The sequence below is a fragment of the Diadema antillarum genome, unplaced genomic scaffold, assembly GCF_040938485.1.
Source record: "Diadema antillarum isolate AM-2024a unplaced genomic scaffold, OU_Dant_1.0 seq00001013_RagTag, whole genome shotgun sequence".
Lineage (NCBI taxonomy): Eukaryota > Metazoa > Echinodermata > Echinoidea > Diadematoida > Diadematidae > Diadema > Diadema antillarum.
In genome coordinates, this window is record NW_027271849.1 from 150,921 (window position 1) to 177,948 (window position 27,028).

At 39.2% G+C, this 27,028-nt stretch overlaps 1 protein-coding gene across 2 annotated transcripts in view; it reads left to right on the forward strand.

Annotated features, from left to right (window-relative positions):
- The first annotated feature begins 301 nt into the window (after window positions 1–301).
- LOC139742667 (anosmin-1-like) overlaps window positions 302–27,028 on the forward strand; it is a 60,096-nt gene continuing 33,369 nt past the window's right edge. Inside the window, exons 1-2 of one of the 2 annotated variants that reach the window (XM_071653197.1) lie at window positions 302–750; window positions 20,125–20,190. In XM_071653197.1, the coding sequence (XP_071509298.1) occupies window positions 625–750; window positions 20,125–20,190 (192 nt within the window). In that variant the 5' untranslated portion in view covers window positions 302–624. The remainder of the gene's footprint in view (window positions 751–20,124; window positions 20,191–27,028) is intronic. The other variant, XM_071653198.1, reaches the window with a different exon arrangement.

Here is a 27,028-nt window from a genome sequence, read left to right on the forward strand (position 1 = left end):
TGTTGAGAATAAAATCCAGTCTTTGAATATCTAAATTGATATATCATAACAGTAAAAACACATTTTGCACTATGTTTTGTAATACCTTGAATAAATAAGAATAATTGAAGGTACAAAATTTAGGATATCACCTAAAAGTTTATGGAAAGGTCTAAGCCGAACTGCTATCTGATTCTAATTCAATCTTCTATCTAGCTCGCTCCATAGATGTTGCACGCAATAGAAATCGAACTGAGCTGTGCATGCGTATTGTACCTGCTCGCTAGACCTGTACCTAAGCTTCTTGCATACACCGCCGAAGTAGAACATGCACGGTGGCATACACGCTTGCACGCCTTCGACCGTAATCTCGTACCGTTATTTCACCACTCCAAACGAACAGCACCTCGTTTGGGACTAGCTGTGTGTTGTGCTCATCATCACAGTGCAGTATTCATGCACGGAGCGATTCCACTGCAGCAGCAGCGGCGGCACGCACTGTGAATACAATCGGTGTCATAGCGGCATGCACGAAGTGAACGACGTGCGACTCTTTTCGCCATGATGAGACGTCGACCAGAAGATCTGACATTTGTGTGGAATAATAGGCCTTCGCGGCCAAAACATTAGCGGAATATATGAACAATGTCTAGGGGACTAGAACTTTATTTGAGAATTTTATTATGGACAATATGTGTTTGTGTACCCGCCGTTGTCGCGGGAGGAAGTATTACTTCTGCGCGATGTCGTTCGACGTGCCTTAGTGCCCATGTGAGTATACAGGCTCCTGCCGCAATCCCAGTAGTGCATGCATCTGCAGAGTAGTTTCTGTAGTAGGAGGCTCTGTTGTGTTGCTTGGATGTGTGTTGGCTTGGTTGGCCATAATAATCAGTAAATGTACATGAATGTGTATTTATAGAACAGATCTGTGTGTTCAATCAATCCAGAATATCTTTCACACTGCAGTTTGCTTATTCCGTAGCAAAGACTGTCTTCGCTTCTCGAATATTAAATCAGGTGATAATTAAAATTGCATCATTTTTTTAAAATTTTATTTCAAGATCCATCTAGTCAGTTTTCTCCAAAAGTGAATAGCTAACGTGTTAGAGTCTACTCTAAAAACGAATTAACATTGCTACCACCACCAGGTCGAGATCTAGCCGTGCAGGAAGAAATATAAATAGCGTTAACTTGTCTGCTGACAGTGCTGTTTAATACACGTTGGCGATCTAGGCTGGTTTCAATTCAATGTCCAATGCCAACACTATGGCAACAACAGTCGGAGGCAACTTCCATCCTCGGTTAAACTTGAAATTTACCTAATGGCATGATTTGTCATCAGTAATTTCTATAACTTCTTGTCATGTTGTTTCATACGTTGAGAATTTGTCAAACAACACCTTTGATGTGCTACATGTTTTCGTTTATGGCAGTGTAGGCCTATGTTTTTTTTTCCACAGTGCTGTAGCTACTGTATGAGGCAGAAGAACGTATTGAGTTGGTATGCAAGCTGCTCAGTGTAGACTGGTCTACACCAAAGTGTCTTTTTAATTTTATCCACTTGGAAGTCAAAGACGGCACTCCACTTTCTTCTACACTCCTCTGTCACACACATCTAATCTATAAGTATGACATACTGTCATGCAATGATGCATGATGTAGACATTTCTACTGCTATTTAGAAATTTATGCCTGAATGTCTGAAGATTGCTTCTTTAATTCAATTTGTAGACATTTTAAAGTGATGATATACTGTGTCAGCCATTTGATATGGCATGACATCAGAGTATGTAGAGTCTCACAGAGTATCAGTGTATTTTCTGTATCAGCTTTCACGCTGTTGTGCCATTTATACTGGGGATTACTGGGTGTTGATTTAGTCCATCCACAGAATATCAAGGGCAAGTTGGTCTTGTTTAGATTTCTAATAATCATAGTGAGATTGAGATATGGTTTAAGAAGTTTCATCTGAAATTTGCATTATTGAGTCATTTCATCCTTGTTTTTTTTTCCAAGTGCTGCAAACAAATTTGAGCTTTTTCATTGGAATTCCATTCCTTTTGCAAATTCTTGGGGAGAAACTGTCAGTTTGATTCATGTACACTGTACAAAGCAGATTACATTGGTGTATATATGCTGCCTGCAGATACGTGTACAGTACAGTGTGCACTTGTGTAGGCAGTCTTTAGAACCCCCAAGTGTACACTTGTAGGCAATCTTTAGAACCCCCAAGTGTACACTTGTACCCGTAGGCAGTCTTTAGAACCCCCGAGTGTACACTGCACTTGTAGGCAGTCTAACCCTCAAGTTACTTTCAGATAACTCATAGATTTGTTTTCTATTATTTGAATCATCTGCAAATGATTTTAGTACATACATGTTGTATATGCAATGAATCTTCTCTTCTGAAGCAACAATTTGAACACATTTAAGTAACAGGTGCTCTTTCCAGTTTTTAAATCAAACACCATCCATTTATCATTGTGCAAAGCTCTGGTACACAATCTTTGTAAAGCTGCCAGATTGGTTGTTTGATGTGAGAAGTATGTATTTACAATGTCTTTCATTCAGTGTACACAACAGTGTGTGCGCTCTGTCAGCAAAAACTTTCCTTGAAATACCTGCATTGTTTGTTTTGGAACATGCAGTTTAACCGTGCAGTTAATCTCTCTTTGAATTCTTGTGAATTTAAGAATCCATTGGTTTGTTGTATTTTGATGTCATGTGTCAAAAGCCTCTTGATATTTGCCTATTACTTTATCTTATAGAACAAGGGCAGAGGGAAACATCTCCGTAGGAACAAAAAATAATGCAGAGATTAATCCAAATCGCTCATGAAACACATAATGATTGTAACATGCAGTAACCAAATCTCTGATACAAGTAGGCTACATAGACATGTACCGAACATGGAAACCACCAATTATGATACAATCTTGAAAGAATCTCATTATTTCATGATTTCATACCCAATGCTTCACTGTGCAGTCTATAGCCTATTTATTACCCCCCCCCCAAAAAAAAGGACAAGAATAATATATGTTTTCATTGTACATTGTGGTCATTGCAGCAGAAATATTTTTCTTTGCATTTTGATGTGACTTTTGTTGCTGTATTTTGGTGAATGTCACTGTGATCTGGCCAGATGATTATCACTTGGGTAATATGGTGAATATTTTTGTGACAGAATCGGTATACTGTATGTACATATGTACAGTAGTTGACTATTGATATGTACAGTGTATGTTGTAGCACAAAACAATTTCTCTGTGTCAGCGAGGATCCTCATTCTGTACGTGAAATGAAATTTCTGGAAGACTTTCAAAGTATAGATGGTTTGTGTGTGCATGTTTAGACTATTTCCATGTACTGATCTGATAGCTGTTGCATTTCTTTGCAGACCTTTGGAAAAGTTATACTTGTAGCATTGTTACTTCTAAATACAATGCACATGTAGTTCCATTTGTTTGGAACTGAGGATTAAAATTAGTATGACTGTATGCTACCTGGACTCTGTACGAGCGTCGTCAGCGTGAATGAAACCAGTTCTGGTCTCTCTGGTTATGGAAGGAGGGGTATGGCGCCCCTTGTGGTTGGCGATAGAGTACTGCTACTGAGACTCCCAACCTTCAGGGATGGTGGTGGAACAAGAACATTTGGAGCAGTAATCTGGTCTCAAAAAGGTCTCCAAAATAACCCCACACAATGAATGCAGTGGGTTTCCAGGGCTGGACCTTGTCAGGAATGGCAATTCAGTTCCGTGCTATCGATCTGATATTGATTCTTGACGACAGGTGAACAATGTGTTGAGTAGATCGAGGGGAGAATGAGAGAGGGCAAAATACCAGAGCCACAAATGTCAATTGGAAGAAGGTATTATTATCGCCCATTCATTAACCTTTGTTTGGCCACATAATGGAGGAGGTGTGTATGTGTGTTTGTGTGTGTGTGTGTGTGTGCAAACACACATATTCGCACGCTCAAACATACTTTACATTCACAATGTGCTGGGCTTTGCTTGGGACTTTGCCGTGTACTTCGGGCATGTGCTGCCTGTGCTTTAGAAGATGGTCTACATTGTATGAAGGCTCTATAATATTGTTACTCTCAACAACTTTGGCCAAAAGATGAGAACAAAAGGTGTGTTATCTCATGCATACACTGTTGGTTTCAAAACTTGATTTTGGATTATTACTGCCACTCCTGAATGAAAGTCTAACCAATGGAGCTACAGTGTACTTTACACTGTATTCAATAGTACACTACCTTCATTATCAAACCTGCATGCACACTGTAATACCCCATCTAGGAGAGTGACAATGCTTGTTACACAGGGATTAAAACATTTCTTTTCCTTTTTTTTCCAGAGAAAGGAAGGGCTTTTTTCTGTTAGAGGATTTTGGAAGTCTGATTCCTAGACGACAATACATGTATGTATGCTTGGATTGTGTGAATGTAGGGCCTACTGTGTAGGTGATCCACTGCACCAGCACACTATTCAAACTGTATGTCACTGCCGCCTCCCTGGCCACTTCAAAAGACTGTGTACAAAATTTGGCCAAATAATGTTAGAATACCAAGTGAAACGAACTTGGAGAGTTTCACAAAATGTATGTTTTTTTTTAAAGGGCACAAAATGCCTCAGTTGGATTCTTTGTTACACTTCCAAAGTAATCTGGGGTACCATAATGTAGTTTACACTATCATTTTTTAATTTTGGACAGCAATCACACAGCTTGCGGGCAGGCATTAATTTTAAAAGCTGCAGAAATCAATCAAGTATGGCTGACCCAAGAATGTGATATTCACAGTGAGCTGGTATGGTGTGAACACAGAGGCCATATAGCCTGTAACCATTGTTTCATGAGGAAGTCGGGCAGTAAAGGGGTTAGAACAAGTGACCATTATCCAAGTGGTGATTATTTGTAATACAAGGTGTAGGAGGATACTGTAAACTATGACTTAAATTCTGAAATGTTAGATCGGGCATGTCCACTCTTCCAGTAACTTGTGTCCGCTAAACTTTGTTGTCTGTGCAGAACCGAGGATGAAGCCATGCGTGTCTGCTCTGGGGGTAGTTTTTGTGAACAAGTCGGGTTTTAGCTATTTTTGTATTTTTCCTTCCCATATTTCATGCTATTGTGTTGGTCGGTAGTATCAGATGCTTTTTAACAGCAGACAGGATGTGCCAACTGTGAAGCAGTTGGTGAAAAATGTGTGTTTGCCAAATAAATTTTCTCTTAAATTAGCCAAGGAAAAAAAAAGTCCAGTGTTCTCAAACAGTGAAAGGCCATTTACATTTGTAGATTGCCCAAAAGGTAATGAAAATAACAGTGCTCTGTTTGTCTTGGGAAAAAAATACACTGTAGGTAAGAAACATTCAGTATATGAGTTTGCTTGTTATCAAAACTCACTAATTCCATTGTGTGAACTCTTCTAGAATATCCTACACGCAAGAAAACACATTTCAGAAACACAGATTGTAGACAAGTTTTTTTAATGAATGTGAAAGGACTCCTTGTGTTGCAAATTCACCATCCTCCGTGGGCATAGTGAGGCATGCTATGCACCAAATTTGGCAAGATTACACAGAGAGTGGCATCATGTATTCTCACACCAGGGGAGAGCGGTAGAAGACATGCTTGGTATCTGCAGAAACTTTCTTTAATCTTCCCTGTATGGCTGCATACCATAGCTGAGGGGTTTTCATACAAATCAGATCGCTTTTAATGTTGGTCTTGGATACTTGGTGTACAATTCATCTACAGATTTTATTTTTATTTCAAAACATGCAATGTATTTTAGCCATCATGGACTTGATAGAATGGGTTGCTCACTGCTGTAATATTTAACTGAGAAAAAACTTACAGAAAATTTAAGCGCATCCTGAAATAAACCTATGTGTACATTATTCAAAAACCAGTATGTGAAGTTCAGTGTATAAGAAGCTCTATCAAAAGCACCTTTTGAGTAAGGAGTATAAATTTGTACATTGCATTACTTGATGAAAAGAGTAGCTTGTAAACTGAAATAAAGACCCGGCAGTTTATTGTGCAGAAGATGTGACTACATTGTACATTCAGAAAATAGCAACTTACAATGTATTGTTAGGCCTACCATGAAGACAACCCCTGAAAAACCCCAGACATTCCCACTAGCTCACATATAGGCATATGGACAAGTGAATGTTTCAGAGCACTTTTGATGAGATAAAGGCATGGTGCAATCATATTCTGTGGCATTAAAGTCTTCCATAATCTCAACAAGTGTACAAGTTGTAGACCTACATTGTACATGTACATTGTAGCCATGTGAGTTTGTAGCATATTATGAGTGTGTTGTTCTAAAAGCTTGTACAGTGTATACAATGTACATCTTTATCTGAATTTATCAATGCTGTTAAAATCTGATCAAAACTGTATTAAAAGGACCTCATAGTTTCACTCTAGTGGACGTGTAGTGAATATTTCAAATTGGAATTTTCTCATCTACCTGTGCTGTATAGTTTTGTGTTTAAATTTTGAAGTTTAAATCCAAAACGTATGAACACTCTATCAGAGTGAGATGGATATTGTATGCTCTGTAATTTCCCCTTTTTGTTTCCATATGTCCGTTGTTTAAATCTCAATTTTCTTTTTTTTTTCTCTCATTGAAAAAAAAAAAACACACACACACAAAAAACCTGGGTAAGTACAGTACTATGTCCTTTAAGGCAAGGCCACCCATCTTGTACGCTACACTTTGACCCCCTCAATTTGTTTGAACGCTGATTAAACTTGCACTTTGCTCTTCCTCTTGTCATGTGACTTGGGAAGTTATTAAGTGTTCCCTTTAACTGCTTCTCCATTCACATAAATTCTTCCTCTCGCCCACATACAAAATGTAGCCGGTGCCTTCTCCTGTTGATCTTGAGTACTCAACACTCTGTCAGCTCATACAATAAAGGCATGAAGAGGTTTACCCGTGCTGAACTAGGCCAGCATGCTCACTGTAAATGGGCGACTGTGTAGACTGCATGATGTGTGTACATTACATCATAACTTCATCTCGCCCTACAAATAAATGCCTCCTGAATTGCGGAGTGTGATCTGTGTGCCTTTCCCGCTTTTTCCTTCTCTCTGTCATCCTGCGATTCTTGCCAAATTGTGTGTAAACACGCACGTGGCAATTGCTGTACACTGTAAAATGGCCTGGCCTTTGAGTTATATGCTATCAAGTAGACAACACTCGAATGATTCTAAAGAAGGGTAATGCTATTGTATAACATCGCACATTGACTGCAAGGTATTCCTGCACACTTTTCAGAACTCATAGTTAACGATCGTGGCTCATTATGAATATGATAAGACACACTAGTTTGGCCAAGATGTGCAAAAACTGTAGGAACAATGAGAATGAAAGAAGGGAACATTGTTTGACTTTGAAAACATTAGCTTTTTAAATGGGGTCTGGTATTTTTTGCCCCTGTGTAAATGTTCAATACTACATGATAGGATATTATCCAGTATCAACCATGCCCCCCCCCCACCCCCCGCCCATCATTTTAAGTGAGGCCTTTAAATCCGACACACAGTATTGATCGTAATAGACAGTTGTCAAATTTCAGAATGATTTGATTGTTCGGATCTAACACCCCTCCCCCCAACCCATTGAAATTGCCTCTAATTGTTTCCTTATTACATTGTATGGGCGAATTCCATGCCGACTCGTTATAATGATGTACACATACAGTGCATGTGATTTCATATGCTATTTGAGTGAATAGTGGCTGCATTTTGGTGACTTCAGTTCAACCAATTTAGATACTAGCCTGACTGAGCACCTTTACGATTATCTGCCAAAATAACAAAATCAGCTGATTTTTTTTTTCCTTTTGTCTGCTGAAGACATTTGGCAAAGTTCTTTCTCTTTTTTTTTTCTTTGCAAGTAAATGTTCTGTATGAATCAGGGCTTCCCTTCTCCTACCTCTCCTGGTATCTATTAAATTTGATTCCCCCCCCCCCACTTTTTTTCAGCCCCTTTCCATCATCACTGCTCTTATAATACCTTCCTTGGGCAAGGGAAATGAACAAGAGAAAAGTCTACACATATCTCGACCTTCACTTTGTATGCCTATGTTTGTAGAGTAAGCATTCAAAACCAAAAGCTCTTTTATGCATAGTTCCACACACGGTTTGTTTGAAGTTTGGTTACTCGATTCCTGGCAAAGCATGCGCTTTGGTACAGAGTGTTTTGGGAATATAGGTCTGTCTCCCTAGCAGTTTAGGAGACAATGTTGAATGGATAATCCACTATGTGTATGGCATTTTGATGCGCAGTAATCCCAGGGAACTAAGAATGCAGACTTACTCGTCTGTAGATTAGCAGTGAGGTACAGTTTGTCTACAAATGTTGACACCTTTCATTGTATCTGATACAGCATGATAGGCTATTATTTGCCAATCTGTGTGAAGAGACAGACTGAATGTTCCCTAGATTCTAGAATTCCCAACTGCGATCAATATAATGTCATACAAGTAGCATAATCAGTAACAACATCACGATAACAGTGTAATTGTACTTTCTACACTTACATAGCATGTTCCCCTATCCTGTAAAGATGACCATGGTGAAATGCTAGTTTATTTGGTGACTGCAGTCATTAGAGTAAATGCTACATTTGTATTTCGTGTAACTGTAGATATAATGAAATGAGATATTGCATAGATTTTTTCATTACAGGGACGGTAGCTTTCAAGCAGCTTGTTGTATCACATCAGCAGTATGGAATGAAATGAATATAGAGTAATTTAATGTATTTTTCTGTATAGGCCCTTAATGTCTTTGTTTGTAGGTTTACACTGTAAATGTACATGTAGTACTTATAAGTGCTTAAATTGTAAAAGTAGGAGCAAACTAGCCTTAACCTGTCAATGACTACTCCCAAGTATTATCAAGCTGGGGTACATGTAAATTGGAAATGCGTGTTAAAGGAAAATCAGTGTCTTCAGTGGGGTTAAAAAGATAGTGTTGCATTTAGCAGGTAAAAATTATATTCCATATAGGCCCATTTTTCATTGTACAACTGTATTAAATTGTTGATTTGAATTGAGGAGAGAAATCATCCAAAATGAACAGTTTTGATGACATAATATTCCTCCAGCAATTAATTTTTATTTTCCAAAACTGTATGGAGGCGTAAGTTTGTTGTGAACATTATGCATTCTTCAATTTACTGCCAAATCACTTGGTACCTGGGCAAGTATGCCCATTGACTCATTTCTATTGGTATGCATGTACAAAATGTAGTATACAATGTTGTACATGTATCATTGGAAATGACTGTCGATAACACACTAAACTTCAAGTGAAATCGGTTCTTACAGCTTGCCGTTCACTTGCTGCATTCGGGCGGCGAGGAGATACGAAAACTCAAATTGAATGGGCCACAGCAAAGTCAGTTCATTCTTTTTTTCCCTCCCTTTCCTTGCGGTTCCACTATAATAGCCGGGTTCTATAGAAATCGTGACCCAGGTGTATGGGGCTTTTGTCCGTGTGTCACGGTTAGGGCAACTCGCCTCAATGGTTGGGCACTGCTTCCAAGTGGAGCCTCTTGCTTCACATCGGGGAGAGATCTTCCAGAGCTAGCTGGCGGTCCTCAAGTTCCGGAATGCAAAGCTCGTAGCTAGATTGTCAGCCAGCCGAAGCTGGCAACGTCCAGATTCACATTCGAATGATGTCTCATGCCAGAGTTTCTGCATCGCAGAAAAATGCAGTAGTAGGACTATGTACATTAGTAGGGCCTGGAATAAATGATCCATTTGTGAGGGTTTGGTAATGGCTTTTACCAGTCCACCCCTCTCAGATTCCTTCACACTCCGTCGTCAGGCGCATTCTCACTGGAATAATTTCAAAACTCTTGTCGTTTATGATGATATTGTAGATGGGTATGCATATTAGAGAAATGGATTCTGTAGAGAATTATACAAATTTGCCTGCATTTGTTGATTATGTTACCATTTTAGTGGGATGATATCTGGGCTGCTGTAGGCCTACATGTATGTTGCAATCAGCTAGTGATTTTTGTATTCATACATTGTATGTGCACTGTATGTCCATCAAAAGAAGGAGAGTCATGACTGATATACAGTATGTTTGCTCTAGGAAATTGTTTAAATTGTATTGAGCCATAATATTGTACATAATCTGCAAGAGTATTCTTTGAATCATGAATGGCCGTGTGCAGTGTGTCATTAGATCTCAGTACAACTACAAACTCTAGGCCAATGCAGTCTTTTTTTTTCTTTCACTTTAAAAAGGGCAATATTGGAAACTAGCCAATCTGTGGAAAATTATTTAAAGGTTCCAATCATGTATGCTTGATAGAGGATGGCCGTCTTAATATGGCAGAATACTGTAAAAATGAGAGCAGCGGCTTTTAAAAGATGACACTCACTAGCAAGTAACCTACATGTACATAACTATCAGTATCACAGCCCGCAACTTACATACAGTGGTTGCAAGTGAAAGAGACATGGTGCGCGTATCTCCTTGGGTGTACTAGCTCGAGAAAAGGGTAAATGCCCTCTGCTTCTCTTTGCCAACTTTTAAACCAGAGGTCAAAGTGGATAATGTTGTCATTGTTTACCAACTTTAGTATCCCAACCCAATTCCCCCTCACACAGACCACCTACACTGTACCTTTCAGAGAATACAACGGGGAGGTTTCAAGAGATCAAAAAATATATGTAGGAGATGTATGTATGTTGACAGCTAAAGCTCCTTAGTTAAAGCAGTATGTCCACCACTGAATTTTTTGTTACTGTTTTGTTCAAAATTTATTTTTTTTTCTCTTATCTGTCTGCTTTTATTGAATTAATGGACACATCAAATTTGCTGTAGGGCAGTTCGGAAAGGGCAGTCCAAGAAGGCAGTTACCAGTAATTAGGTTTATGGGTTAGGGTGTGCTGTTTGGGTTGTATGTCCTACGATGAATTTCAATTATTAGGCCCTACCCAGAATTGCCCACTTATCCTTGGGTACTATGGACCTTTTGTTGTGGTATACAAAGTCCTTTATATTTGCATGATTACTTTTCATGTTAATGTTATTTATGATTTAGAAACATCAACTTTCCAATATATTGTCCACATTGAGCCCCATCCATATATCATATGACTTGTGTATGTTATGTTTCAGGAGAACTTGGCCATTTCCAGATGGCCAAGTCAGCTACAAACTCTTTATCAATCAGCAGTATCAACTTTCGGTTGCATTTTCTTGGAATGGAAATGCTTGCAGACTTCGTGATTTTAAGTACAGCCAGCACTCTCCTTGTTACATTTTCACCCAAATGGATATCCCACTTATGGTTGTATCGTTGTTATAGAAAGTGGGTTTAGTGCACAACATTTTAACCTGGTGGCACTCTTGGTAAATTTGGAAGAGCTCTTCTGTGATAAAGCTCATTCACATCCATTATTTCACTGCACAACTACAATACTGTAGGCCTACATGTTGTTCATATTAGGGCCTACGCGAAATTGAAAATCAAGTATGTTCTGCCATGTTTCATTTCTAAAAAAGATTTGTTCCGAAAACCTTGTGCCTCATCTGCAAGCTCATTTGTGAAAGGTTTATGAAAAGTTCATTTTAAAAAGTTTTTTTTTTCACAATAAGAAATTCATGGAAAAAGGGGGATACCTGCCAACAGTGTGACAGACTTTGTGAGCACTTGACTTTTAGATACCAACATGGTTATAAAGCATGCTTGCCTGATTCAGGAAGAATGCGGTAGATTAGCGTTAATTGGATGGGCTTTAGTTTAAAGGATGTGAAGCTTTCTCCCTTTAAGTGATGATGCTTAGGAAGTTGTTCCGCTGCTGCCAGTTTTTTGGCAAAGCACTTTGCAGATCACTGGCACTGGGGACCCTGTCAAAGTTGGCAAAGATTTCGTTCGCAAACGTGCTGCAAAACTTGTCTCATGCTTTTTTATCAGGCAATATTGTTTTCAAGGTCTTTAAAGCAAACTTTAATCATGTTTCACCCAAACTCATTAGATGTTGTTTCATTTGGCCACTCATGGTCGAGAGGTGTTCTCCCCAGTTGAATTTAGCATAATTTTGAGTGTACATTTGACGGTTTGACCTCTTTCAAATACCATTGAAGATTAGCATTAATTGGATGGGCTTTCTTAGTTTAAAGGAGTTTGTGCTCACTTCCACTACAGTGCGTGCATTTTTTCATATTTGTATACTCTTGCAGTGTCCATGGAATCTATGCCACAGCCTGAATTTGTTTGCTGTTAAAAAAGACTGAAATATATACATGTAGTTTGTGAGCACTCTGTAGTAAATTCTAAATGCATCTAGAAATGTGTTTCAGAAACATGATTATAATATTCAAGTTTTGTTGTCAGGGTAAAGGCCTCCATGACGGCGCAAGTTGTCAGCTGGTGTGATACTAGTAGTTGACCTTATAGCAAGGTCTCTCAGAAACAGCCAAGTGGTTTTTTTTTTTTTTTTTTTTTGGTCTTATTTCATTTTCTTTTTAGCCACTTTCCCAGTTCCATGTGCTTTTGGAGGCCATGTGGTGCTAGATCCGGCATTCTGAGAAGAGTATGAATCCATTGATGTGTCACCAATTCTCTCCTCTGTATCCTCCCCTCCATCGCCCCAATTCAATCAACATTACTGCATGTATACAACATATAGGTGTAGATAGTGCTATCAGATCCCCAGCAAGCTAATTCCATTAAGATGCATTATACATCTTATCTGGGCAAAGTGCTGGCTGTGTCAATGATTGGCATTTGTTGAGATACTCGTAATGTCAAAGGCCATGTCCGGAAGATTTTGTAATGTCTTTCTGTTGCCCATAAAATCATTCAGCTATGGAGAAAAGTGTTCAACCCAAAAGGCAACGATGGCAGACTCTCTTTTTAGATCTCATCTCTCATGAGAGCATCAAAGGCAGACTTTGCCAAAGAGATGTAATAATTTCTCGATTGCGTTCTTCTGTCCATCTTCTCAGCTGGTTCAGAGAGCACTGCCCCCCTTGACAGAAAAAGCCAGCGGGAGATGATAAAATGGGAGGTCATCCCATTACTAAATCCAGATGTTCATCTGTACCATTTACAGCCCCGTAAATCCCAAGGAGCAGGCCTCCCGAACTCATCTTCCTCTGTCTTTATCAGCCTGGCAGCTAGCTCTTACTGCATTCCCTTTGCACATGGCCCTAATCACACGCGACATTTGAGACATTGGTTTGAAAAAAAATTATATGTAATGTAATATTTGTATATGTAATATTTTGCTTTTCCTATGTTTGCTGTAGTGTGAAAAGGCAAGTGGATGGGAAAGATTGCGCTAGACAGCCTAGCAACAGTCTAGCACGACCTCAGACTTCGGAGAGTTGTGCTAGAAGCGTGGTAGATGAGGGGACTAGATGAAGGGACTGCCAGTGACCTGTGCTGTTTGTAGCGGATGAGAAATTGCCATCTTTCTCGAGGAGAAATGCCTGGCCACTGGTTTGCTTTGAAACGTATATACCTCAAGCTACAAAGATGACCAGGAGACTCAAAACAGGGGACCCTCTCATCCCTCTCCCCCAGTTAGTATAAAAAAGGGGCTTGTTTTTGTTTGGCATGTCTTCCTCATGTCCTCCTAGACTGGGGGACTCTAAACAGGGTAGTTTATACCCGGCATCATTAAATCATGACTGTGCACCTAGCACATACGTTTCTGTGGAGTATACAATATGTATGTTGTGTTGGTGACTGGCGTGTTGAGATGTACATCTGTAACTGCATCACCGGTGGACTGGCGAGTTGTCACATTTACAAGATAAGCAGATACTGAGCATTACGTAGGTGTGCTGGTATTTCCTTTTTGTGATATGGTCATGCACCATTTGTGTTGGGACATCTGTAGCAGCCTGTCGGTTGATTAAGCCCATACAACTCATCCGCGGTGATTCCTTCCGTCTTCGACAGATATCTCATCTACCCCACCCCCAAAAAACAAACAAACAAACAAACAAAGAGAAGAACAAATGGAGTAAAAGAACTTCTCGCTTACAAGAGGAACCAGAAAAAGTATGGCAACACGATTCCAATAGATAGGATGAATCTCAGCTCACCTCATACCACAGTGAGCATCATGCATCAAGACATTTGGCAGTGGAATGGGATGATAATGAATCATTTGTTATGGCTGTTATATAGCTGTTTATGTGTGAGTGTTCTTGAGTGGTATAAAGCGTCGTGGAGTAACAAGTTACATTATTACATGTTAACCCTCTGCAGACAGAACCTTCAGCATAAAGTAATGATGTGCACACGAAGTGCTGCTACATTATGAAAAATGTATTTATTTATCTTTTTTTTTTTGCAAGAGACATGCAGGGAATTTCACAAATTCTTCTTGGGTTATTTGCAGTGCATCCAAATGATTGCTCCAATTCGTCTTCATTTTGTATTGCTCTCTCATTTTTCATACAGCAATTGTGTCGTATGTTTGGGCCTGTGTTTGTGCTCCTATGCGCCAAATTCAAAATGAACCTCATTGCCAATGAATGCGCGGCCAATTATTGATGTGAGGACAGTAGAAGGGCTCACTAAATGCAAACTCTGTGGCATTTTAATTGAAATGAGATAGTTTTGGGGGGGAATTGTGAGCTGAAACAATATCTGAAAAGGGCAAAATCAATCAGGATTTGGGGCGTTTGTCACGCGGCTGACACCGTGAAACACTGGCGGGGGCATTTGCACATGATTTATCGAGAGTAGAAGAGGGATTTTTAGATAAAAGTTTCCCCGACAATCAATTATCGGGAGTTAGTCCGTTTCTATGGTAGACCCCTCTTCTTCTCTCGCCACTGTTGCGTTTGTCCCCCAGCCTGTCCCTCACAGCTAACGATAATTTATTTAAATGTGTCACCCTGGCGCACTTAGGCACTCGCTGATGCATGGCGGGAGGTGAGAGGCAGGCTTCAGCAGGAGAAATAGCTTTGGTGTCGTTCCGATTTCTGCTGCTGTATCAGTCTTCACATCCATGGAAAGCCCCATTTGATTTATGAAAAGTGTCTGAATCATTTTTTTGGATGGAGGGAAAAGGGGGGGGGGGAGGGTTTCAGACCTAAATAGGGTGTAATTTTTGGGGTTGTGGTAACAAGATACTCATGAGAATCGGGGAGTTGTCTATTAAGTGTCTTCGCAAAGAATGTCAGTGTCGTTAGCCCAATTGTGGAGATTTTAGTGAATCTTTGTACCGATGCCTATCATCTTTTAGTTTCATATCTCATTCTCTTTCTCTTTTTTTTTCTTCTTTTTTTTTTTTTGAGAGGGGTGGGTTGAAATGTTTGATGAAGAGGTTAAAAAGGAAGATGTGGAAGGAGTCAAGAATCGGGCCTCGGGGCCTCTCTTGGGCCGTGTGCGTGCAGTAAGGAAACTTTGGTGGGAGGAAAACTAAACCAGCCAAAGCCCTAAGGTGAGGGGACGATTACATTGTGCGTCCATTCTCTGCCAAAGTTTGATAGATGTCGAGAGAAATGCTCTGAATTAAATTGCACAGTCGTGATGGATGACAAAGCGCAACCGGTGAATGCCTTTTGTTGGGTTTAATAAGAAGAGGCTGAAACATCTATTTAACTTGCAGTTTGCAAGACGAGAGAGAAAGAGGCCGAGAGAGAGATGGAGCCAATAGAAAAAAAAAAATCTTCATCACCATTTTTTTTTTGAAAGCGCAACTGTATAAGCTTTTTTCAGTATTTACTTGGCCAATAATTCACACAATCAGGTAGCATTGCTTGGTATGAAGTTCACAGTCCACGGCTAAGTGCGCTGGGGAGAGAAGGAGAGGGAGAGAGGGAGGGAGCGACAGAGAGGAGGGGAGGGAGGAGAAAAAAGAGAAGGAGGGATTTTGATTTGAGAGAATTTAATCCCCCTCGAAATCTCTTGCAAGAATTGAGGGGGAAGGTCCTTTATAATGCTAGATTGAATAGAGATGTGATAACAATGAAAGAAGGTAAAAAGTCCGCATTTTAGGGCCAGTTCTTTCAGTTCATATTCTGTTCAACCACCCCCCCCCCCCCCCCCCGAATATATAATATATGTGCAAGTATATCTATATATATGGGAAAGTATATGCAAGTATATTCCATCCCCATTCATGTCTGTCATAAGTTTAAGGCAGTTTCACTCGCCGAAAAGAGTGATACAATGTTAATGCAGATTGATTAATAGGAAAGATCTTAATGCTTTGATAGGTTTTAGCATGAGAACTGTACGGTCAAGTAATTTAAGCAAATTGCAATGAAATGTAATCAAGTTGTATTATATATATATATGTAAGTATTCTTTCAGTAAAAAGCAGTCGGAAACAGTATTAAAAAAAATGCAATATTCAGTGAAAACACTTCCATCATTGGTATGGAAAGCAAGTGAGCTCTTGGTTATGATGATTTGTAATCTCATGATAAAACCATATTTTAGGATTTGTTAGATGTTCCCTCGAGTTGTGATATGCTTGAATTACCAGCCAGGGGAATACATTTTTTATTTATTGGTTTTATTAAGAGAGGTGCACTAGATGACTGAAGGAGAAAAAAAATTGCTGAAATTATGATTATTATTATTATCATCATCATTTATTTGGCAATTCAACATATATAATACAATAGAAAGTCATATTACATTTTGAATAAAGAATGTGGTGATTCTAGTTGCATGCCGCTGTTGCCAGGGGAGGAAAAGGCAAATTTAATCCCCAAGGCTCAGTGATTAAGAATATTGATGTGTGGTCAGTTTAATTGGAGATGATTTATGCATAAGCTTGGTTATTACTACAGAAAGATGGCAAAACGTTACCATCCATCACACTTTGATTGCTTGTCATCTTTTTTCTTGGTATGCGGTATCATATACTGTAAAACATGATATATTCACGGCATGAATTATTCGCAAATCGGAGCTGACGGCCTTTTTTGCGGCATGAAATTTTCGCTAACAGCCACTGGCATTCAGTGCATATAGTGTAGACAAGAACTTTCGCGTGCATTTTAATTTCGCGAATCTTGGCGCTCGCGAAATTCGCGAAATTAAAATGCACGCGAACATTCCTCGTTTTACAGTATTGCATTGTTCTGTACTGTACTGCACAAATTTCAGGGATTTGTTTGCACTATTAACAGATGATGTCCTTTTGATATTTCCCCATGTGTATTCATAGGTAGATTACTGATACAACTGCTGGTAGACCCACTGTTAATTTCTGAATACAGCACACAGTATTTTCCAAGAATGCAATGTCCATACTAATAGCGTTTATTATAATTAACAGCGGTTTGGAAAAAAAAAGTATCATGGATTTCATGTTGTATTCTGTGCAGTTTAATAAATATGTTAGGAACAGCAGGAATTAATATAATGCACATCAAAAAAAAAAATCATTTCTCACAGCCAAGTTAGGGTACTTGATCTTGCGCAACTGCTGTATCAAAAAAAAAAAAAAGCAAGCCTCCCAAGTTATACAAAGTTAAACTTTTATGAGCTGTCCGTGCTGTGTAGAGCAGGAAAGTAAAAATACAACGCTTTTTTGGCATGAATGAAGTACTATTAATGTTGGTATTTTCGTGTGATTAATATTTTTGCTCTGAGCAGCTGAAAAACATATGGGCGGGTTCTTCAATTCGCGCAGCGCAAGTTTCAACCCATTCGAAATGTGCAGAGAAAATTATGAAGATATTTTCGCGGGTTTGAAAACTCGCGCTAACCAAAAGTAGCATGAAATGCGCGAAAATTAATGAACCACTAAAATTTCTTGGTAAACAGTACTGTTTCGAACCGAGTTTCCAAATAAGCTTGTTTGATCAAATGTTTGTATTTGTGCAGATGAATTAGTAACTAGTACCACAGATTGTGTTTTGGGAAGTACGCTTGGATCTTTCGATGTGTGTATGTTCTTGTGTCATTTTTAATACATGTGCACTGTATGGATCCATAGTAAGAAATATGATGATAGTGATATATACAGTATAGTCTACCTGTAGGCCCTATATGTAGCTAAATGATCTGTAATTCTTGGGGCCTCTTGGTAAGTTTTTTTTTTGTCCTTCCCTCCTTAAGAATCGGTTACATGGACAAATCCTCTTTGCCACGATGTACTAGGCCCCAGTAAATCAATGGGGATTTCAACAGCTTTGCCAAATGTAGGGAATATGAATATCCTTTAGAGATTGGGAAAAGAGGCTTTTCCACGGGAGCAGTATGAAGGGGGAAAGAAAGATCAGGAGGGAGAGAGGGCAAGAGAGAAAGGGAGAGAGGGTGAGAGCTTTGTAGTCTTCGCAGACAAGTAGAGGGCACAATGGATTCTCTTCAATTGTTGACTATGCAGGGGAGAGTGCCCGAAGAGGCTTTGGGGTTACGTGAGCAGCAAGGCAGTGGATTGGCCGACGCCGGGTCACCTGACCGGCTTAGCTGCGAAGGATGCACTAAGCAGATTAGCTAGTTGTAGTCCAAGTAATTCAGTAAGCTATGAGCACGGTTGCCAATATTCAACTGTTTCTTTGCATTCAATTTGCCCCCTTCTCGCTCCTTCTGCCCTCCTTCACTCACACTGTCTGTCTGTGCCTCGCGTCTTCTTTTCCTCATTGCTCGAGCCACTTGTCGACTCACTGCTGAGAGCAGAGTTGAGGTGTCTTTGCCGTGGTATGGTCTCCTCCATCTATTCCCTTCCCCTCTTACCCTCCTTCCCCGTCTCTCCGTCTCTCTCTAAGACTTCCCCTTGAAAAGAGGATTTGACCGAGTGGAGTTTTAAGCTTGTCGTCAGGCTCCTAGCTGAGGCCAGGCTATTGAAATCAGGAGGAGGGAAAAGATAACAATGATGGGTCAGAATGAATCCCCATGGGTCTTCTTCAGCAATTGCTATTCAACTTAAAGGACATGTTCCCAGGACAGTTAGCCATTCAAGGTCTTACTTACCAGCTATGGAAGGGGGGGGGGGGGGGGGGGGGAGAGAGACATGAGTTCTAAAGTTGTAAATCATGGGCTTAGAACCCCTCGGAGACTCTGGTTAAATTTACCTGAAAATGACGAGGCGATAAATTTGGACAAATTTTATGAACACAAGACAAAGAAATATAAGTGAAATTATGGTGTATTATGATGCGTTGTCATCAATGATCAACCTTTGTTTATTGCAGTACTCTGATTTGTCATTCAATCAAATTCAACTTTTTGGTAATAATCCTACCCAGTTGCAAAAGGCTATGCTTGTGCAATCTTACAAGCTTTCTTTGAAAATCAAGGAAGTAATGAGAAATGACATTTCTTCATGTTATGGCAGAAGGCCATATAAGCCTTCATGATTTGAACATCACTTTTTAGTCTATTGAGATGCTTGAAAGATAGACAAGTATCTCTGTGATTGGAATCCCCGCTCCAGTTTTTTTATGTGAATGTTGTCAGCCTTGCTCTTGGAAAGTCCAGTAGGTGTGAGTGTTGCATGGGTCGATTGTAATTTGACAATCCAGATGACCCATACATTGCCCTATGACAGTGTCTTTCCAAGTGTCTTCAAGAAAGCGTAGTATTTCAATGCAAAGTAGATCCAGGACCATTTACACAATGTACACGATTGTATGTGTGTAAAAGCATTCATTGCTGTATTAAATTTCCAGGTCAGAGTTTATACAATTGTAACAGCCACATGTAAAAATTTGTATACAGTTACAATCATATCATAAAATGGCATATTGCATGGTAAACATACAAATGTGTGGAGTCTTTTTATGATTAATTTACGCCAAGATTTATGGCATGTCTACATTAGGGGATCCCTTTTGTCACTTCAGAATGACGTACAGTACATGTAGGATATATTGATGCATCATTCATGTGACATTATTTTGTTCTTTGTTTATGCAACGTATGGTACATGAAGTTGTAAAATTGTATGAAATGAGATGTAGTACTTGATGAATGATTTTCATGAAGCTGTACAGTTAGTCCCACTACCTAATGTTAATTGGAAAATGTATATCAGTCTCTGTGCCATTTTACACATAATGTATGTTTACGCATGTAGATATGAATGTGATAAATTTCATTTTATCCAGCATTAATTGTGACTAATTATCCCTTCTTTTGTTCTATTTCTTTCTTTACAGTTCACATCATCAACGTTACACACGTATACAGTAGCCGATTGTTTAAATAGTAGTAATTGTTCATCGGTAAGTACCACATTTTTTCATTTCTTTTTTGTATACATTGTTTTTGTGTATGTGATATTCTCATTCTTGTGTGACAGCTTTGGCTAAACATTTGCTGTGTCAGAGCAAGAAGATTTATTTTTTTTTTTTGAGCTACATTTATGCGGTTAAGCATATCTCACAGAGCAAGGTACTGTATGCGCCAAATATTTAGCGAGGTTTTGATCCTCGCAAATTTCATGAGTCAGGTGCTGTTTGCAAATTTAAAAACACATGAAATTATCAACTATGATCCTGAGTTTGTACTCCACAATCACGAATTAAACCACTTGCAAAATTGTTGAGAAGTCCCTATTCACAAAAAAGATTAGACTCACTAGTTATATGGTGTACACAGTATGAAAAGTGGTACAATTTTCAATTGCCTGACAGGGGCTCCTGCGAAATGTTCATGTCCAAGTTCTGTGAAGTGACCAGAAATACTGTATGTGTGCATATTGTACACACTCTAGTTTCTTTTGAGACATTGGACTAGTCTTTGTCATCATTCTTCTTGCCTGGAGGTATCTTCTGAGAAAAAAAAAAGATAAAGGTGTGAGCTTCTAATAAAGATTTTTTTTTTTCCCCTGGGCATGTATGTAATAGAATTCTGACTATGGTGATAGTTTATTTAATGAGGCAAAGGTATAGTCTATTGGTATAAAAAGAAGTGATTGTTGAATGCCATGTTTCAGTGTATTTCCTTTGTATCTTTTATTGAGGCTGGAAAATCATATCCCGCTTGTGAATCAGAAGAAGATGAAAATGGTTTCTGTTGAATATGATTATGTTGATGTGCGGTCAGAGGATTATATCCCGTTTGCGTAAAATGTATAATGTGTATACAATGTGTGTGTATGTATGCACTTGTTAGTTTGGGTTCTGTTAGTGTTTATGTTTAAATGGAGGGGGGGAGCTGCAGTTTCTTTCCTAGCAATCAAATCAAATCAAATCAAATAGTTTATTTATGCACAGACATATCAATGCACCTAAACATATTGAATAACTATTGAATCATCTTTTTTATAAAAGAGGCCCCCCCCCCCCCCCCCCTCCCAGTTATGGCAGATATTAAGTAACAATGTTTTGAAACTGAATAGGTCTATAAAAGAAAAGGTTTTCCACATGGAAATCTTGTTGAAAAGAATTGAAATTCAACTTTTTCAGGCTTGTCTGGCTTAGGCTTCTGTATCAAATAAATGAATAAAATGTCTCTTGCTGAAATATAGTGGTAGTATGTTTTCATATGTTATCTACAACTGCCTCGCTGATAGTACAGCTAACTATGTTTGCCTGCGTAGTTCAGCAAGACTACATTACCTGTGCACAAGAAATGAAACTTCAAGTGTAGGACGGCACACTGTATACATGTGTTCAGGTACAGGGGATTCATATCACGCAGTTTCTCCTAAGTGTCTTTTCAGTGTTGATATGGTCTACTCTACATACAGACCCAGACAAAACTGCGAAACACCAGATTTTGATTGACATTTCAGAGCATTTGATTGACATTTTTCCTCATTTCCCAGTTTTACACAATACGAGTGCGCCAGAAAAGCATGTGCGATATACTTATCCTATCTGTGCTAACCACGCATTCCAAAGTCCCTTCCAAGCTACATGTATGCAACCATTTATTGCTAGAAAGCAGCAAGTCTGATTGCCGCAGACTAATGCCCAGCTTTAGTTCTTGTTCGAGTAAGTGATTTTTCTGCCGTGCGTAGTGCTTTAACCGTCAATAGCGAGTAAAATGCCTCCGTAAATGGATGCAAGGGGCATGGAGAGACCTATAATGGCAGGGTTGACCCAATCGGCGAAACCATTTGACTTCCCATTCTGGGGGGAAGGCTGCATTCAGCCGATTCACTCAAGCTTACCTCTCCCCGACACTGCACAATATTGGCCAGAGGAACATTGAATAAAAGGCAGAAGGGGTGGGGGATGGAAAAAAAGGGAACAATTGAAAAAAAAAAAATCACTGCATTGGAATGATTCTTTCTCTCTCTCGCTCTGTATTTCTTTTGGTTCTTTTCTGCGAAGCTATGGCTGGCCAAATGTGGGTGAATGTCACCTGTGGTTCCAGTACCTCGCTCAGTCAATGAAAACAAATCATAAACTGGTGACACAAAATAATGATGCTCCAGGTACAGGCAGTGGCTAACTGCATTTCCTTTAAAGTACTGTAGGACCAGCACTGGCTCAGAATGTGATTTATAGCTCCCCTGCTGCGTCAGTTGGCCACTTGAGTATACACATGCATTGACTTTCATCGTAACATAAAGGAATATCGGGTCTTAATGTCATGCACACACAACGAATGGAATCAAAGTATAATTTAGCAACTGATAGGACCCCTAGTCCATCAGTCTTACAAATGGTGTCAAAGGAGGCTTCACAACTCAACTGACGATTGTTCTGCCGTAATTAGCAAGAGAGAGAAGAGAAATTGATGCCAGTATTAGGATGACAAAGATGGCGGCATGAATACTGTCAAAGTGGAAATTTTTGCAGTTTAGAAATTTTTGTGCGACCAGAAACTAGCGCAAAAATAAAAGCACGCAAATATTTTTTTGGTTGTTGTATGGACCACTATTGAATGTCCTGATTCTGTGGAATCAAAAGCATGCAAAATTCATCTTAGAATTGTCCCTTTGAAATAGAAACAGTTGAAATCAGTCATTTTGGTTAGTAATTTTGGTCAGTAACTGTGACATCATACCTATACTTCAGTTCTATCACTGTATAGGTTGTAGTGGGGCTACATAGTGTATGAAGAATTAAGAATTCATGCTACAAATGCAATTAATCACTTGTTAATGGCAATTTTATTACCATGTTATCCCAAAGACTGGTGCACCAAATTGAGTAGTCATTTACTTTAGCAAACCAAAGACTTAAGGTGGATCCAGATAAAGCATGTTGATATTACTATTGCTAGAATGGTGAACTGTCAGACTCCTGATTAGCAGTAGTCCCAGTAGATGTAATCTTTTTTTAGCCCTTGTTTTCTTGACATTTACTCCTTCAATTGAAGCAGTGCTACCAAATTGCAAAAGGGTATCTACACAAATCAGCATATCCTCATAAAAGAAAATCTCAATGTGCTATTGGGCCGACTTATTGAGTTTTTTTTTTTTTAATATTTAAAATAAGTAGTTGTCAAGCAATATCCAGTCAGCAGTCTAAACAGAGGAACAAGCTCTGTATATCAATATATAGGTTTACATTGTATATGCTAGAAATCAACCATCACCGATGTAGCAGGTGGCTTTGTTTTGAACTGTACTATGCAGTGTGAAGTGTTTGACTTCAATTTAGAGCTCTGTGGGGGTTATGAACAACCACCTTTAAAACCAGAAATTGGAAAGTCGACCACAAATATGCGCCTTTGTGTCAATGCAAGGTCAAGTTCCATAAGCAGAAACGCACAAGCATGAAAAAAGTATAGCAATGAATGGAGATGAATGACTGTCTACTAAATTATCAGTGCACGCTTGAATGGCAGCCTTTTATCCCCGGAAGTCAAATGGTATTAATTCATAAAGGGACTACCAACTGAAGGAATAGCTACCTGTCTTGTCAAAATCGATAATATGCTGAATACATGATATGTCTAATATGGTATCTGAACACGGGCATTACATTTTGTCTGTATAAACATATTGTAGTATATGCAAAGCATTACATGTAATCTGTTGGCTGTGTCATTATTGTGTGCACTTTTCGAGATGTTGGGTAAAATTTTCGTGACGAGAGTGCCACATACAGATTGTACATGTATGTATGATATAGTTCGGAATCGACTGACACCCCCACACACACTCACACCCACCCAACCACATGAAGCTTGTTCAAAGGTATTGTCATATAGATTCAGCCTTTGTTTGGCATGAACTTAATATTATAGGTGATTGTGCTTCTGTGTCATTTTTTTTTTTTTCGTTTCTATAAAAAAATCAACTGACTGCTAAAGAATGACAAGTTCCTTTTTGGTACCAGAGTCAAAAGATGTTAACCTCTGAATTGGCATAGGCTGAATAAAACTAGATTACTTTGAATTCTTTTTTACAGATGCTGATTTATAATTTTTAAGAAGAGACCTTGTTTTTTAAGGGAACAGCAGATCTGTAGGTTGTTGTATGGTTCTGATTGTTGTAACGGTGGAGTTTGTAGTCAGCTTAATCAAGCTAGACCATTCCCATACTGTTTTTGTTATTGTATTTCAAAGGGAAACATTAACTTCAAGTTTGGTCCATTATCGTAAACCCAAATCATGTCAGTTTTAGCAATTAGCAGTGGCAGCAGGAGCAGGGCTGGTTACTGGGGGCTTCTAGATCAAGTGCAGGATTTAATGCAAGGGGCTAAAGCACTCTCTGACAAATTCAATTTGAAGCCATTAACATTCCAGCGTTTATGACCAGTTATCCCTGGATTTTGAATTTAAGGAGAGACAGACCTCCTCATTGTGGCTTGGTAAGTGGATGGAGTTCCCTGTTTGGGGAAGAGCACAGGTTGCAGTGTCCTCAAGAAATGAAAACTGCCCTCAGTGTCTCTAGCTTTTACCACCTGCTGAGAGTAGAGTGCACTGTGCCCTGACCCCCTGCTCCCCCTATCAGTTACTGGTAGAGCTGGGGGTCATGTCCATGGCTGCTTAACCCTTTCCACCATCCCCTCCTACTCCTTCCCCCCCCCCCCCCCCCCATGTAACTACCCTTCCCACACACATCCATTGCCAGCCATGTTAGCATGTCTCTCCAACCAGCTCTTTTATTACTGCCGTTGAATACCTTGTGTGTTGCATTGCACAGCAGAGATATTGTGTCCCCTCCCCTCCCTCAATCTTTCCTGGAATCTAGTGCTTCAGATTCTGTATTGAGAGAATCTGAAGACTGTATAAAGTGAGTACATGCACAGTTGAGATTCAATTTTAGAAAAGGAAGAAAGCCATAGATGTTCCAATGCTTTGGTCCTCAAAAAAGAAAAGAAAGAAAATAACAGCCCACACAAAATCACTCGTTTTCATCCTCAAAAGTGATATGAAACGAATGTGATACTTGTGAGTTTAAAAGTTTTACTCACATCAACTTCAGTTCATCATACTTTTCCATGGAAACCAGAATATAAGGATAAGCATATGTAAGGGACAGTGCCTTCTTTGACCAATACAGTGCTTCAACATAATATGTAATACAGTATGCAGGGCATCTAAAACCTTTCTGCAGGTATATTTTCAGTAGGCAGGGAATAATTTTCCAAGTCAAATTTGATTAGCAACTTCAGCTGATGAACAATATTTCAAATGTTATCCTGTACTCTTCTATGAAAGAAAACTGCTACACAAAAGTTAGTTTGTGTAGCGGTGGTGTAAAAATGCGTAGCAAATTGCGATGCGATACCAGGAAAATTATTCCCTGGTAGGTACTCAGAAGGCCACAGAAACATCATGATTCTTCAGGAATATAGTTGATGATTATCTAGAGAAATGGAAAAATTGATAAACAGAAGTGATATTGGATCTGCGGGTGTCCCTGAGAATTCCCGGATGACACTGTTATGAAAGGGCATCAGGACTAGTTGAAAAACTATGACCAATATGCCAATAATGACTTGTGGTCCGTTTTGTGCATGTGCCATTAAACGTGTACTTGCACTGCAGAAGAGCGGGCAAGAAAAATTCAAGGGGGAGCTCATTTGCTCATATGAAAGAGAAATTTCTCGTGGACCCATGTTCCCTGTTTGGTTTCCCCTTGAATCTCCCGGGTGATCACCCGAGCGATTAGCGTGAAAGGGGTATACGTAGGGATCACACTTTGCACAGAAATTAAGTCCAGTATTTGGTATTCATATGTCTGTGGAGTAGGCTTATTCTTTACAGCATGGAGGCTCTTGGGAGAAGTCATGTGTGAATGTATATATACCGTCAAGTTCCGGGGAGATTTTTCCTAAAATGTGGTAATTGCAAAGAGTTGCATGGTTTCATGCATGGAAGGCTAAACCTTCACAAAGAAACGATGATTTTTATTTATCTTTTTTTTTTTTTAAAATGCAGACGTGGAAAGGAAACGATGAACCGGGCATAGCAGGGTAACGATGCATAAAACCAGTGTTCCTGTCATGCTGTGTGGACAATGCAAAGATCTTTTGAGTCTGTGCATAGTTTGGGGTAACCATCCCAAACTGTAAATATTGCACAGTTTGCATTTAGTGGCACATTAATGGGATATATGTCATGGAGCATTGATTAAAATGTGTCTGTGCATACAAAACTGCCTAAAAAAGAGGCAGTTTCATAATGTGCTAAGTGAAATTTCCTACATGTGAAATGTGAATGGAAAAAAATATCGCAAGTACAAACATTTAGAACCACAGTAGGACCCTTTCAAAGAATTGGACCATTAATGAATGTGTGTATAAGAACATTTTATTGCCAATTTTGGTATCTTTGTATCAAAACTCATATATTTGAAATGATGACATGGCAATATTTTTCAATAAAGTTTCACTTCATTTCAGCATGCATTTGTTATCTGAATGGCTAAATGGATCTCGTATTCCATTCCACTGAAACTGTACATTATGTGGATGTATTTGGATGATGCATATAAGTAGGCCTATACTATCGCATTGTATAGATTGAGTGTTCCTCGTTAGACTGACTGGCTGGGTTTTTAATTTGACGTAATGGGTGCCATTCGTGAATTTGACAATGTGCAAAAATATTAACTCTGGTTCAGATAAGAATACAAGTTGCACAGGTACATAATGTACTGCTTCACAGTACTTAGTAGGCCCTACAGTGCTGTACCGTACGATCGTGAAT